Source organism: Ursus arctos, unplaced genomic scaffold, assembly GCF_023065955.2.
Source record: "Ursus arctos isolate Adak ecotype North America unplaced genomic scaffold, UrsArc2.0 scaffold_32, whole genome shotgun sequence".
NCBI classification, from domain to species: domain Eukaryota; kingdom Metazoa; phylum Chordata; class Mammalia; order Carnivora; family Ursidae; genus Ursus; species Ursus arctos.
Window position 1 is genome coordinate 12206872 of NW_026623008.1, and position 15341 is coordinate 12222212.

General features: G+C 55.2%; 1 protein-coding gene across 15 annotated transcripts in view; it reads left to right on the forward strand.

The window, feature by feature from the left end:
• Positions 1-14170, forward strand: part of ARHGEF10L (Rho guanine nucleotide exchange factor 10 like) — a 159752-nt gene extending 145582 nt beyond the window's left edge. For all 15 annotated transcript variants that reach the window (XM_057305143.1, XM_044391492.3, XM_057305144.1 and 12 more), the window contains 3 exons: positions 4604-4778; positions 11691-11813; positions 13074-14170. In XM_057305143.1, coding sequence (XP_057161126.1) covers positions 4604-4778; positions 11691-11813; positions 13074-13609 — 834 coding nt within the window. In that variant the 3' untranslated portion in view covers positions 13610-14170. The remainder of the gene's footprint in view (positions 1-4603; positions 4779-11690; positions 11814-13073) is intronic.
• The last annotated feature ends 1171 nt before the right edge of the window (positions 14171-15341 follow it).

Consider the following 15341-nt stretch of genomic DNA (forward strand, 5'->3'; position numbering starts at 1 on the left):
CATTGAATTTTGTCAAATGCTTTTTCTGCCTCTGGTGAGATGATCATAGGATCTTTGTCTTTCATTTTATTAATGTGCTGTATCACGTTAATTGATTGGCAGATGTCAAATATCCTTGTATCCCTGGAGTAAATCCCACTCGGTCACGGTGTATGAACCTTTTAATGTATTGTTGGGTTCAGTTTGCTGATACTTTGTTGAGGATTTTTGTGTCTCTGTTCATCCAGGGTACTGGCCTGTAAAAGGTATCAGGGCTGGTTTTGGTATTGGGGGTGACGCTGGCTTTATAAAATATGTTTGGAAGCTTCCCGTCCCTTAATTTTTGGGAGGAGTTTGAAAAAGGCAGGTATTAAATCTTCTTTGGATGTTGGTAGAATTCACCAGCGAAGCCACCTTGTTCTGGCCTTTTGTGGTCGGGAGGTTTCTGGTTGCTGTTAAAATCTCCTTGCATTAGTACCATTCTGTTCAGATTTTCTTTTTCTTTGTGATTCAATCCTGGAAGTTTATATGGTTCTAGGAATTGATCCCCCTTTTTTTTTTTCTAGGATAGGAAACCTGTTTTTTCCAGGTTGACTGGGGTGTTGGCATTCACTGTTCATAGGAGTCCCTGATGATCCTTTGCGTTTCTGTGGTATGAACCCCACCTCTCCCCCCTCATTTCTGATTTTATTTATTTGAGTTTCCTTTTTTTTTTTTTTCTTGGTTAGTCTGGCTAAGGCTTTGTCAATTTGGTTTATTTTTTCAAAGAACCAGCTCTTAGTCTCATTGTATATTGTCTTTTTAGTCCCCATTTCACTTATTTCTGCTCCAATCTTTAATGTTTTCTTCCATCTACTAATTTTGAGGTTTGTTTCTGTTCTCCCCCCCCCCCAGCTCCTTTGGGTGTAAAGTCATATCATTTATTTGAGATTTTTTCTGTTTCTTGAGGTCGGCTTGCATTGCTACAGACTTCCCTCTTAGAACCACCTCTACCGCCTCCCCCCCCGATTTTGATGTGTTTTATTTTCGTTTTCATTTGTCTCTAGGTATTGCTTTGTATTTCCTCTTTGATTTCTTTTTCAACCTATTGGTTTTCCAGTAGCATGTTTTTTTAATCTTCCTATTTTTTTGTTTTATTGTTTTTTGTAATCTTCCTATTTTTGTGATTTTTCCCATTTTCTTCTTATAATTCATCTGTGGTTTTATACCATCGTGGTTGGAAAAGATGCTTGCTAAAGTGTCCATTTTCTTGGATTTGTGGAGACTTCTGTGCCCGGCATGTGATCTATCCTGGAGAATGTTCCGTGTGCCCTTGAGAAGAATGTGTTTTCTGCCGCTTTGGGGTGGAATGTTCTGTAAATATCTGTTGAGTCCACCTGGTCTAATGTGTCGTTTAAGGCCGATGTTTCCTTATTCCTTGTTGTTGTCTGGACGACCTATCCATCGATGAAAGTGGGGTATTAAAGTCTCCTAGTAGTATTGCGTTTTTCCCTTTTGGTCTGTTAAGACTGGTTTTCTAGACTTGGTGCTCTCTGTTGGATGCATATGTATTAGTAAAAGTTGTATCTTCTGGATTGACCTCTTTATCATTGTGTAGGGCTCCTGTTTACCTTCTGTTACAGTCTTCGTCTGCAAGTCTATTTTGTGTAAGTATCGCTACCCCAGCTTTCTTTTCATTGCCATTTGCATGGCATATCTTTTTCCAACCCTTTGCTTTCAGCCTGTGGGTGTCCTTACTTCCACGTCAGTTTTTCGTAGGCAGCGTATAGATGGTCTTGCTGTGTATCCACTCAGCCGCTCTGTGGCTTTTGATTGGAGCATTTAGTCCATTCACATTTAAAGTATCGATGAGTATATACTATCTATTGCCATTTTGTTAATTGTGTTCTGGCTGTTTCTGTAGTTGCTCTCTGGTCCTTTCTTCTCTTGTTCTCTTCCCTGGCGGTTTGACGGCTTTCTCCTGTTAGGTTTAGATCCCTTTCTCATTTTCTTTTTTGTATTTACTCTAAGTTTTCCCTTGTGGTTACCTTGAGGTTCACATTAAATCTGCTGTGATAATCGCGGTCTGTTTTACGTTGGCAGCAGTGTAATTTTAAACACATTCTAAAGCTTCACCCTTTTACTCCTCACCCCTGATGTTTTATATTTTTGATGACATGTTTTACATTTTTTAATTTTGTGCTTCCCTTAACTAATTACTATGATTTTAGTTAATTTTACCAGTTATGTCTTTTCATCTTTACAATTGCTTTATAAGTGATTGATTCACTCTCTTTGCTATACATTTACCTTTTTTCAGTGAGATTTTTACTTTTGTATGTTTTTGTACTAGTAATTAGTGCCATTTCTTTTAAGCTTGAAGGAGTCCCTTTAACAGTTCTGGTAAGGCTGGTTTGGTGGTGATGAACTCCTTTAGCATTTGCTTGTCTGGAAAGTTCTTAATCTCTCCTTCAGTTCTGAATAATAATCTTGGTTGGAAGATTTTTCCTTTCAGCACTTTAAATGTGTCATGCCTCTCCTTTTTGGCCTGGAAAGTTTCTGCTGAGAAATCTGCCGATAGCCTTGTGGGGTTTCCCTTGTACAGAACAAGTTTTTCCCTTATCTTTCACCATCTGAATTACAACATGTCTTGGTGTGGAACTCTTTGGGTTTGTCTTGCTTAGAACCCTCTGGGTTTTTTGGACCCAGATGTCTGATTCCTTTCCCAGATTCGGGATGTTTTTAGTCATTACTTCTTTTTTTCTGGCCCTTTCTCTCTCTCTTCTCCTACTGGGATCCCTATAACACGAAAGTCACTTCACTAGGTGTTGTTCCAAAGGTCCCCTCGGATGTCTTTACTTTTCTTAATTCTTTTTCGTTTTGCTGCTCTGTCTGGGCGTTTCGTTGCTCTGTTTTCCAGCTCACTGATTTGTTCTACTTCATCCAGTCTGCCGTTGGACTCCTCGTGTCTTTTTCAGTCCAGTTATAACTTCCATTTGGTATTTTCTAATATTTTCTATCTCTTTGTTGCTGTTTGTACTGTGCTCACCCATTCTTCTCCCGCATTTGGGGAACATCTTTGTGACCATCACTTTGAACTCTTTATCAGGTAGTTTGCTTATCTCTGTTTCATTTAATTCTTTCTTTAAGGCTTTGTCTTGTTTTTTTAAAATTCAGAACACGTTCCTCTGTCTCTTCATTTTGCCTTACACTGTGTGTGTTTCTATGTCTCAGGTGAGTCACCAACCTCTCCCAGTCTTAAATGAGCGGCCTTATGTAGGGGATGACCTGTGGGGCCCAGAAGTGCCATCTCCTTGGTCACCAGAGCCAGGGGCTCAAGGGGTGTCCCCCTCGTGGGCTGTGTGGTGCCCTCCTATGGTGGCGGGGCTATGGCTGTGGCACATTGGTGGGTGGGGCTGGCTCCTGGCCTGGCTGGGGGCATGTCCATGGCTGCTGGGGTACATTGGTGGACAAGACTCTCAGTGGAGTATATCCACTGACACCAGCAGGTTACAGGGAGAATTCCAAAATGGTGCCCACCAGTACCATTGTTAGTAGGGTAGACTGAGATGCTCCTACCAATGGCTCCTACCAATGCCTCAGTCCATGGGGAGAGCCCCTAATGTTTTCTGCCACTCTGGCAGACCCTTTAAGGTTGTTAGTAAACGGATCTGCTTTATCAGTGGTGTATGCTTTTGTCAAATTGGTGTTTTTGACTGGTTTCCAGGTTGAGTGAGTGTAGGCAAGCCCCTTAAGAGTGAGTTTTCTGTTCCCTTCAGTTTCCTAGTTTTCCTGAATGTAATCGCCATTGATTTTCAAAACCTGCTGTTTTGGGGGCTCATCTCTCCTGGGCAGGCCATAAGGGTGCCTGAGCTGGAGCTCGAATTCCTCATTCCTCAGGGAGGCTCCGTGCCTTTGCTGTCCCTTCCGACTGTGACGTGCCATGGCGGGGCTTTTTCCCTGGTGAGTCTGTGTCTCCACCTCCCCTCTCGTCTCGATGCTGTCCTTTTATCTTCTGTTGTGGAGGCTCTGTTCGTTCCATTTTCAGGTCCCTTTCAGAGGGAGTTATTCCACGAGCAGTGGTAGACTGTCGTGTCCATGGGGGGAGGGGAGTTCGGGATCTTGCTACTCCACCCTCTTGAGCCCAGTTCCCTACCGTTTCTTGGTTTATCAGTTTTTGGACATTACGTGTGACACCCTGCTGTAAAAGATGAGGATTTGACTCACGCTACCCACCTTCCTCCCCCGATCGTCCTGTTGGTTGCGTTTGTAACTCTCAGTAATATACGTAAGCTGTCAGCTCCTCTTGCATTGACTTTGGCCCTGACTTTCCCTTGTGTCATGGGGCTTACTAGAGCTGGTCTGTCACCTCCCGAGAGCTGGCCACATGTGTTATCTCCTTCCTAGCTCCTCATGCAGTGGTGTCCTGGGGGGAGCTTGCGATGGGCCACGTGAGAAGTATTTACACCACGGGAATCGGCCCACATGACAAACCGGGTTTCCCTACCCGTCGTTAAGCATCTATCAGCACGCCACCGCCAGGCTCCTGAGGTTCCCTTCCGGCCCCGAGTCTGGTTCCGGCCAAGCCTGGGTTATCAGCCGGCAGGCCCAGCCCGGCACCGACGCCCTGCTCTCTGTGCCACAGCAAAGCTTCGAGGCGCACCAGGACGAGACCGTGAGCGTGGCGCACATGGTGAAGGCGGGCAGCGGCGTCTGGATGGCCTTCTCCTCCGGCTCCTCCATCCGCCTCTTCCACACCGAGACGCTGGAGCATCTCCAGGAGATCAACATTGCCACCAGGACCACCTTCCTCCTGCCGGGTGAGTCTGCTGCTGGGCCTCGTGCCCCGCTGTCCCGGAGCTGTGCAGGGGGAGGCGCTGACCCTCGTGGACCACCTTCCGTGGCCAGTGTGCCCTGGCCAGTCCATGTCGTTAACCCTCGAAGCAGTGTTTGGCCGGCTTCGACAACCGGGCCTCCAAGAGGGGAGGCAGCAGGGCTTGGATTCGAGGGCAGGGCTGTCCTTCCCGAACCTCTCTTGCTGTCATCACTCTTCCCTCTCACTTCTCGTGGGAAGTGAGGCTTCAAGCTCAGCAGACTCTCCCAAGTCGGGCAGCTGCTGAAAAGTCATGCTGGGTGGGAACCCAGGCCCGTCCGCACCTGCCACTCCTCAAGTTGACCAGAGTCCCAGTTCTGACTCACGTCACGTACAGAATGTGAGGCGAGGGACAAGAGGGAAGGCTGACCTGAGATCTCGCTCTTTAGAGGTTTTTTCTAAGAAAGGCAGCTGTCTTGTTGTGCCGGTTGGGGTTTGGAGGCAGGGGGAGAGCGAAGAGCTTGGATGTCATCCCCCGGGGGCCTTGCTTCCTCCTGTGGAGCTGTTGGTGACCCTCCGTGGGGTGGAGGAAGATTGGAGCTCACCTAACCCCCGCTCCTCCCCGCATCTGTCCGAGGCCTCCGTGGAGTCGGCTCCAGGCAGCCCCCTTCCCATCTGCCGCCCACGACGCTGCCCAGACCCTGCCGGCTGTGCTGGAGGGAGCCAGGGCAGACACCTGCTCAGGGCCCATTCCCACCCCCAGCTGGCTTTAGAGCTTGGCCCAGCTTCCACCAGACAAGCAGCCTGGTCTGGGAGGACACAGAGGCTCCATCCTGTCCAAGCTGGGCCGGGTTCAGCAGCTGGGAGAGCTGAGGGGCCCTGCGGCCAGGGACACGGGGCCGGCCTGGCAGGTGGGGAGCTAATTGTTACAAGGACTCAGCAGATGGGCCATGTGGAGGCCCGAGTGGCCACGTGCTGAGCTGGGGGACTGATCTCCCTGTCCTGGGAGGCCGGGCCTCAGGCAGGCACCTTAGCCAGAACCTAAGGGGCTATGAGACAGAGGCCTGGTCCCTAACTCCAGCTGGGGGACCCGGAGATCACCCTGGCTCCTGCTTCCTCCCAGCCGGTCACAGTAGCCGTCCCCGAGTCTGGACTGGTGGTGACGGGGTGGCGTTTGCTAAGCCCAAGATCAGCGGTGGCAGTGACAGCGTGTAACAGCCACCCGCCGTGCACCCTGCCCCAGCCCTGCACTGAGCCAGGTTCCGAGGGTTTTAGATACAGGGTCTCACTTCACGGTAACGCCCAGAGCGGGTGTTGTCCCCAGTGCACACACGCAGAAGCTGAGGTTTGCTCAGCACGAAGATGTGGCTCGTGTGTGGTCCTGCAGTGGGCCGGAGGCAGGGCCGGGAGTCGCCTGAGCGTCCCACCATGGGGAATGGGGGAGAGATGGCTTCAGAGGTGGCCCAGGTCCTGGCTTGGCCACTGGGGGGCTCGGGCAGGTGTCTCTGCCTCCTGGAACCTGTGGTCCCTCTGTGGGACCAGCGGTGGTTCCTGGCTCCGGATAAATGCCTCAGGCATGGAAGACGCCTTGCCCAGGCTGGGAGCATGGGAGGCGAGTGACGAGAATAAATGCGCTTTCTGGGTTGTGGCTGTCGTCCCTTTCTTCTTTTCCCTTCCTAACCTTCATCCCTCCCTTCCTCTCTTCCTTCCTTCCTCCCTTCCTTCCTCCCTCCCTTCCTTCCTTCCTTCCTTCCTTCCTTCCTTCCTTCCTTCCTTCCTTCCTCCCTTCCTCCCTTCCTCCCTTCCTCCCTTCCTCCCTTCCTTCCTTCCTTCCTTCCTTCCCTGCCCCCTCCCTCCCTCTCCCTTCGGTTTCATTGTATTTCACAGTATTTAGCCATTATACAAGGTAAATCCATTTTAACTACGATAAAAATTTCTTTATATCACAGAAATATTTCCACATTTATGCTGGTAGCTAAATTATTTCAGGCTAGCAGAACAACAAAAAAGTGGGCCTTTTAAATCATCTCGGCCTCCTCTGGGGCGGGGGAGGGGAGAGGAAGGGTCAGCTTGCGGTGCGGTCAGAGGTCCGAGGCGGGACTGACGGGCAGACCGGCTGCAGGTCGACCATCGCGGCCCCTCCGCACAGCCGTGGCTTCACTGTGTCAGCTTAAAGTGCACCTGCTGGTCCGCGGGCTCCCTTGTCCTTGGCTGTTCCCCTTTAAGGAAGGAAGGGCATTCGCTGTCCTTATGATATCAGAGCCAGGGAAACAGAGACCCGGGAGGTAAAATGACCGAAGGTCACACTGCCGAGGAGGCCCGAGCCAGGACCCTAATCGCCGCCCCTCACAGACCTACTGTACAGCAACCCCGGTCCTGGGCCTCAGTTTCCCCATCTGCACAGGGAGGGGCCGAGATCCGAGTGGGAGCTTGATTGTATGGCGTAATCAGACCAGAGCTGGAGTCAGGCTGGCTCTGCCACCCTCCAGCCCCGTGACAGGCAGCGAGCAGGGAACCTTGGGGGATCCCCGGTCCCCACCTCCCAGGGAGGTTGGGCCTCGTCTGGCAGTGCAAGGACAGCGCCCCACAGTCCCTGGCTGGAGGCGGCCCAGTCCCTGGCAGTGCCACCCACCAGCATCACCTTCATTCTCGTCCTCGGGGCCATCCCTGCCCCTCACTGCACCAGCTCCGCGGGCCACACATCTGGGATCCTTGCTGCTCGGCCCCACTGTCCTGTCCGTGTCCTTCCAGCTGCACCTGCTACCTCCAGCAGAGAAGTCCCCTCTCGCTCGCCAGACCTCCCTGGGGCTGGGCCTGGCACATCGGGGGCGGAGGCTGAGGTTCCCGGGCGCAGGGCCTCCCCAAAGGTCCCCAGGGGTTTCTGCCCTAGGCCCCCCTTCCCCAAGCCTGGCTGTTCCTGGTCTGCCACACCTGCCTGGCCAGGACCCCCCAACCCGGAGAGGAGCCGGGCCAGAGCTGCCGCAGGGGGAGGGCGTCTTTCCGCCCACCTCGCATCATGTCCCGGCGGAAGGACAACAGAGCAGGATTCTTCGCTTCTTTATTAGAGATATTTTTAAAAGGCTTTTAAGTATTTTTTTCTTCCCCCACACCACCAAATGAAATAATTGCGTAATTAGTAATAAATTTGTTCCTCTTCTAAGTGTGGATTTTTTTTAAAGGCGTGTTAAAAATTTATCACGCTTCCTTCCCCCGACCCCTTTCTTCCACTCATGTACCTGACCGGTATTAATGCATTTTTGAACCTAAACTCCCCCCTCCTCTTAACTAGACAGGTCATTAATAAAATGTTCTCCGAGAGCCTGAGCTTTTTAAAGTTGTATATCTCCAGATAGATGGCTTGGGTGAGTTGAACACTGCTGCATTAAGTCTCTGTGATAAAATATTTATCCACCATTAGAATTTTTTTTTTTTTTTCCTATCGGACTGTTTGTGAAGTGTCTTGCTCTTTTCCTTGAGGCAGACGGGGAGGAGGAAGGGCTTCCGAATGAGGTCTGCAGATGAAGTCATTTCTCAATTCTGGCACCTGCTGCCTTCCTCTTGTCGACTGGGTCTCGGTTGTCCAGTGGGGGCAGGGAAGATGCAGGGGCATCAGGGAAGGGTCTCTCCCTGGGCTCACGGCCCAGGGGCCCTGGAAGAGAAGTTGAGGTGGCAAGATGAAAAATGTGCCCCTGTTCGCTCTCTTGGCTTAATTATTTTTGTGGGTTTGTGGCTCTGATGGAGTCGATCGCAAGCCACGAGTCCAGGCCCTTTCCATCATCACAGACGTTATCCCAATGGCCTCCTTTTATTGATCGTACTCTCCGGGCTCAGAGCTGGGCCCGCTGTGTGTCTGTATTACACATACCTGTATAATTCTAATAATCATGGAGCGGGGTCGGTTTATAATCCTCCCTGATAGATGGGAGAAAGAAAGCGACTTGTCAGTTTGCACATCTGGTATGTGACATCAACGCCTGTGTCCTTTTTCACTTTTCTGCTTGCATTCGCTTGTCCTGGTACGCATTCCCTTGTGCACTCGCGGACCCTCGTGAGCCAGGGCGCTGGGCCGGGAGCTGGGGAATCAAGTCGGGGTGTGCAGATAAGCGGCTGCCCTCCTGAGTCTTCCATCTGCGAAGCAAGCAGTAAGAGAGCGATGGGGCCACAGAGACCTTGATCTTGGGGTCAAACAGGAGCCAGGCGGTCAGTAGGGGGAGTGGCAGCCTGCATGGACTCCGGGAGGGCGGGGAGCACTCACCTAATGGTTTGGCGGCTACACTTTGTGAACCGATCCAGGCGTGGGGAAGAGTCCCAGTTCCACAGACACCCAGACCCGCTTGTGAAATTGCCCTTGTTGTCCAGAGATGAGCTGGCTTTTCTTGCTGGGGTTTGCCTCCCGACGCTGAATCAGGACCGCGAAGAGGACCGAGTTTGGATCCCGTCGCCAGGCGCATCTGTCCCTTTGCCTGCGGACAGTTGCACGGGCGTCTCGAGCTGCACTTCTGGGAAACAGCGTGGCCTTCCACCCCAGGCCTGCTCCCCCATCTGAGTCCGAGGCACTGCCGTGCACCCAGCTGCTGGAGACAAAACACCCGGGAGTTGTCCTTGATTCCCGTCCTCTCTCCCTACCCACTCGAGTCTGTCAATGGGTCTGTCCACCTGCTTCAAAGCGGATCTCGAATGCACTGCTTCTCATCATCTTCCAGGCCACCATGGCGTCTCGCCGCCACCGTCTCTGCCTGGCTGGTCTGCTTGCTCCCTCCCTCCTGTCCTCTGCCACTCTGCGGCTAACGCGCTCCTCCAAACCGGGTCACCCGCTCCTCTGCTCAGACCTTCTAGTAGCTTCTCACCTGTCACAGAGTGAAAAGTCTGGTCCTTACCCTGGTCTGCCTGCTCTCCAGCTGTCTTGAGTTTTCCCCCATCCCTGAGCTGCACTGGCTGTAGTCTCTCCTGCCACCCACCCATTCTTGCCACAGGGCCTTTGCATGTGCTGTGCCCCCAGTCCTTAGCTTGGGACTTGGCGTGGCTGCCTTGTCCTTGTCCTCCAGACTTCACATCCCCACACCTGCTTCCCCATCCTTCCAGAAAGCAGGGTGAGGCAGGAAACTCGGGAATCCTCCTGCCCACTCCCTGCCCCCTCCCCCATTTGAATCTTCTGCCTGGTATTTATGTGCCTTGTTTATGTTTTCACTTCCCCTTTCCCCTCTCTGGGTGGCACATACGGTAGGCACTCTTACAGTGAACACTGAATGAAATGAAACGTTCAGTGCCTCCGTCCCACCAGCCACATTTCCTGTGCTCACCAGCACATGTGGCTAATGGCTGCGGAATTGAACAGCGTGCTGGGTAACATTTCCATCATCATGGAAAGTCCTAGAGTGTTTGCTCCCCAGGAGCAGAACTGTGTGTGTGCGGCTCCCATCCGTGTGTCCAGCACTGAGTGCAGAGCCCTGTGCACAGTAGGCGCCTGGGATGTCCCGGGGTGCTGGGCGAATGGGTCAGTGATGGTAGAGCACACCGTGTTAGTGCTGCGTGAACCCCAACACGGTAGCCCCGGGGAGCCTCCCCGTTCTGCTCGGAGGAAGCCCATGCCCCTACCCGTGTGGAACCGCAGTCATTTGCTCAAGAGTGGAGTGGCGGCCGCAGTGTAGACGGTACTCAGCACACCGGAGCTCGGCTCCCACCCTGCACCCACCAGCTGGGTGACCTCTTTGGACCTTAGTATCCTCCTCTGGAAAAGGGGCGCAACATCCGTGTCTTGCATTTCTCCCAGCTGTCGCGAGGCTTCCGTCAGACCAGAGCAGGCTTATGTGTGGTTTAGACACCCCCAAAGCAGCCTTTCTCTCAGTATGGTCCCTGGACGCACAGCAGCTGTGTCACCTGTGCCCTTGCCAGAAATAGAGTCTGGGGCTCACCTCCGGGGTGCACGCCCGGCTTGATGGCCACCGCTCCAGGCAGCAGTTCACACATCCCGTGGGGTGAATGTGAACTTGCTTTCGGGGAAGCGTGAGCCCCTCTCGGTGGGGCAGGAGGGTTCAGCCCTTTAGGAAGGCAGCAGTCCGTGCGCAGGCCCTCCCTCGTGCCCCTTCCCGTTGGCCGGCAGTTTTAGCAACGGAACAACAGTAGTAGCGGCCGACGGGGCCTTTCTGTGTGTGCCGTGGGCCAGGCACTGGCTTCAGTGATTTGCGTGCCTTCGTTGACTCATTTAGTCCTCGGGACGAGGCGGTTTTGCTGGAGAGGAAACGGCACAGAGAGGCTTAGGGACTGGCCTGGGTCGTGTAGCTGGGAAGTGGCAGGGGGCCCGGGTTTGAGCCTGGCGCCGGGCCCTGGAGCCCACACTGTATGTCCCCTCCTGTAAAGAGCGGAGGGACCCCAGTGCTCTCCCTGCCACCGCCAGTCTCGCTAAAATGAAGAGACAGCACCAGGGGGACAGCCAGACAAGAACGAATGCGGGCTGACATCAGCAGCGCGCTGTTCCTGGCACGGAGTCGTCCGCCTCCCTGGAGGGCCGGGGGCTGCTGGGTGCGCTCGGCCTTCACCTGGGGGACAGGCCTACGTGGGCAGGACGGCCAGCCTGTGCTGGAAACCGAGGGGCTGCTATAGACTGCCAGCCCCCTGCTCCTTGTATCCGCAGCGGCCCCCGCCCCGTGCCTCTGCGTGCACCAGCGTCTGCTTCAGCCCCCCCACCCCACGGAGGGCCCCCGGGGGCCAGCACCGTGCTCTGTGGCACTACCCCCTCCCGTCCTCCCACAGCCCCACTGTACCTCAGCCAGGCCAGCCTCCCAAACCCAGGTCCTAACCACAGCCCTATCTAGCTTCCTGCTTGTCTCACGGGCGGAGCCGGACCATGCCCCTTCCTCACCAGAACTGGCTGCTGTCCCCCCAGGAGGGGTACTGCTCATGCTGGCTTCTCTCTCCACAGGCCAGAAGCACCTGTGTGTCACCAGCCTCCTGATCTGCCAGGGTCTGCTCTGGGTGGGCACTGACCAGGGTGTCATCGTCCTGCTGCCCGTGCCTCGGCTGGAAGGCATCCCCAAGATCACAGGTGGGGCTCTGGGAACCGGTCTCAGCAGGGCCCGGGAGTCAGCTGCAGATGGCCTGGGAGGGTGAGCCTTGTGCCAGGGGCTTTCCGCTCTCCTCTGACGTGGGGGCTCATTCTCCGATGCCCCCTGAAACCACAGGTGGGCCTGTGGCACAGTGGAGTTACGTCACCCCACCCGGAAGTCTCCCAGCGGCTTTTTGGGTCTCAGTTTCCTAATCTGGCCAATGGGCACAATGGTGTGTGTTGGTCAAGTGGCTTCAGGATTGGTGGAGACTCTTGACAAATGGCCGGGCCCCTCCTGTTCCCTCCCCATAGCAGCTTCAAAATGTCTGGGCTCCAGAGACCGACGTAACCGAGGGCTCCTGGGGATGGGGTCCGCGTGCAAATGTGTTCCAGTGGAGTAGTGGGAGGTCTTTCCTGTCGGGTGGCACTAAGGGCCAGGAGAACAAGGCCGGGGTCAGGGAGGACCCCAGAACCCCGGGCCCCTTTCTGCCTCTGCCCCGAGAGTGATGAGCAAGTGGTCTCCAGCTGCGGCTGGAGGGCCGGGGTAGGTGGGGTGGGAGGTGGAGGCCCTGAGGGCAGACCAGCCCAGCCGGAACGGGAGCCCCCCCTTCCTAAATTCCAGAGTCTCCTGTTTTCATCACATAGGTCATTTTGTTCCCTGAGGTCATTTTGTTCCCTGCGGTGTTGGTCCTTGGGTTGTAGGGGTGCATCGGGCAGAGACCCTGCCCCCCAGTGCTGACAGTCTCGTGGAGGCGGCTGAGGCCGGGTGGGGGGGCAGGTGCTGTGACGGCAGGTGTTCTGGGACCGAGGGGCACCGAGACAGGGGTGCTTGGCAGTCTGTGGGTGGAGTCAAGGACAGGACGTGCCATGGAGGAGCCTGAACTGGGCTTTAGGGGACGGGGCGTAGCACCAGGTAGATGGGGAAGGCTCTCCGGGCAAGGCCGATGTCTCGAGCAAAGTCAGGAAGACCTGCGGCTGGCTCAGGTGGGGAGGGGGGGGGGCTGCTGGTGCTTTCACACTGACAGTCCCCCAAGTGGTTCATAAGGTCACTCCTGTTCCCTGTCCCACTCCTCCACAGAAAGTAGCCCTAGAGTGTGGGAGAGCCCTCCCCCAGACCCAAGGCCTTCTGGAAGGTTCCAACATAGATTGCAGTTACCAAAACAATAACTGCCACCCAGAAAGTTCTCCGAGAGAGAAGTGTGGGTGCCTCCCCTAAAGCCCTGGGCCTTCGGGCCCCTTCTCCCTGTCCCTTTCTTACAGGGAAAGGCATGGTCTCGCTCAACGGTCACTGCGGGCCTGTGGCCTTCCTGGCCGTGGCTACCAGCATCTTGGCCCCCGACATCCTGCGGAGCGACCAGGAGGAGGCCGAGGGGCCGCGGGCCGAGGAGGACAAGGCGGACGGGCAGGCGCCCGAGCCAGCGCCCGCGCCCGTGAGCCACGTGGGCCGCGAGCTGACCCGCAAGAAGGGCATCCTCCTGCAGTACCGCCTGCGCTCCACCGCCCACCTGCCGGGCCCGCTGCTGTCCGTGCGGGAGCCCCCCGCCGATGGCTCGGCCCTGGAGCACAGCGAGGAGGACGGCTCCATCTACGAGATGGCCGACGACCCTGATGTCTGGGTGCGCAGCCGGCCCTGCACTCGCGACGCCCACCGCAAGGAGATCTGCTCCGTGGCCATCATCTCCGGGGGGCAGGGCTACCGCAACTTTGGCAGCGCCCCGGGGGGCAGTGGGAGGCCGGCCCCATGCGGGGAGACGGACAGCGCCCTCCTCATCTGGCAGGTGCCCTTGACGCTATAGCCCCCGCCCAGGCGCACAGCCGCAGGCCCTGCGGGCGGTCGGCAGTCGTGCGGGGCTCTTGGCCTGCCGGGGGCCCCTCCCGCCATCCGGGGTCCCCCCCACCCCGGGAGCACTGGGTAGACCGGCCTTCCAGGACCGCGAGGATGGGCCTGGATCTCCCTGAACTACCCTGGCAGAGCAGAGGAGAACTGCTTCCTTTTTTAAAAAAAAAAATATTTCAGAGTGTTTGGGGGAGGAGTCTGGCTTTGGGGAGAGGTTACCTCTGGAGGAAATGGCCTTCTTTTTAAAAGCAAAAAAAAAGAAAAGAAAAGAAAAGAAAAAACACAAAACCTCACAACTGCGGGGCAAGCCCAGCGCCTCTCGTCCGGCCGAGCGAGCGGGGCTCAGAGGCGGCCACGCGCGTCTCCTGGAAGGGCGTGTGCGTGTGAGTGTCTGAGAGCGCGTGGGCTGGTGTGTGAATATATATAAATACGTATATATGGTGTATATTATGTGTATAAATGAAGTCTGTACATATCGGAGCTCTGGGAGATGCTGGAATAAAAGTCAAGAATAACGTGAGTACTTGGATGGACTTTTTTTTGAGACGTGATGGGGAAGAAGAGACAGCTGTCACGAGATAGGGCTGTTCTGGAAGCAGGAGCGACATGGCTCCCAGCCCCAGGGAGGCCCCGCCACAGAGCACAGGCCCTAGAATGAGCTGTCTGATGCCCTCGCCATTGGCCACGGGTAGCTTTCTACTTTTGTAATTAATTAAAGCAAAATAAAGTCACAAATTCAGTTCACACTTTTCCAGTGTGTCTCGAAGAGCCCCACGGGGTGTGTGCCTACCGTACTGGACAATACAGATCTATTTCCATCATTCCAGAAAGTTCTCTTTGGCTCGAGAAGGGGCTCTTGGGAGCTTCTTTTCTGAATAATTTTTGAAGAGAAGGCTGCCCTCCCTGCTCTGGAATGGGATGGAGGCAGGCGGGCTTGACGCCTGTCCCTGCCCACTTGGGAGGGAGGAGAGCTGAAGAGTTTCACTGTGTGGAGGATGGGGGTCGGGGGCTATTGCTGTGGGCAACGAGGCGTGACGGGGAGGGGACGAGGGACGAGGGGATGAGTTCCAGATGGGGGCGGCAGAGCCCGGGCTGTGAGTGGGGCTGGCGGCTGGGGCTGCTTGGGGCCCCGGCTTCCTTTTCTGGCTCAGTCTCCACCCTTAGATTTCTGGAACTGCCTGAAGGGAAAAAAAACAACGCCAATACCCACCATCCAAGAGGGAAGTGTTTTCTCCATCTTCCCACCCACCACCTTGCTGGCATCTGTCCCCGTGTCTGTCCACCCACCTCCCGCCCACCTGTGGGGCCTCCCTTTCACACTCCCTGGCCGCGGCGCCAGGTGGCGGGGGAAGGAAAGCCGAGATCAGCGGGGTGGGAGGCAGCCCTGTCCACGAGACCCTGCTGGGCAGCTCCGTGGGCTTCCGTGGACACTCTGGGGACCCTGCGGGGAGAGCCACCATGGCGGGGGAGACCTCTTCAGCCAGGTCCTCACTGACTGGTGGGGTCTCATTCACGGGCTCATTCATCTCCTTCGCAAACCCCTTGGGCTCCTGTTCTCCTGGGCCCCCTGTTAGCTGGTGGGGCTGTGGAGGTGAGCAAGGCAGCGGCCACCGCACCCCAGGTGCAGGTAGAGCAGAGGGCAGGCGTAAGGGCCAGCGGCTGAGGGCTTGGGGGACGTCAAGGGTGCTGCA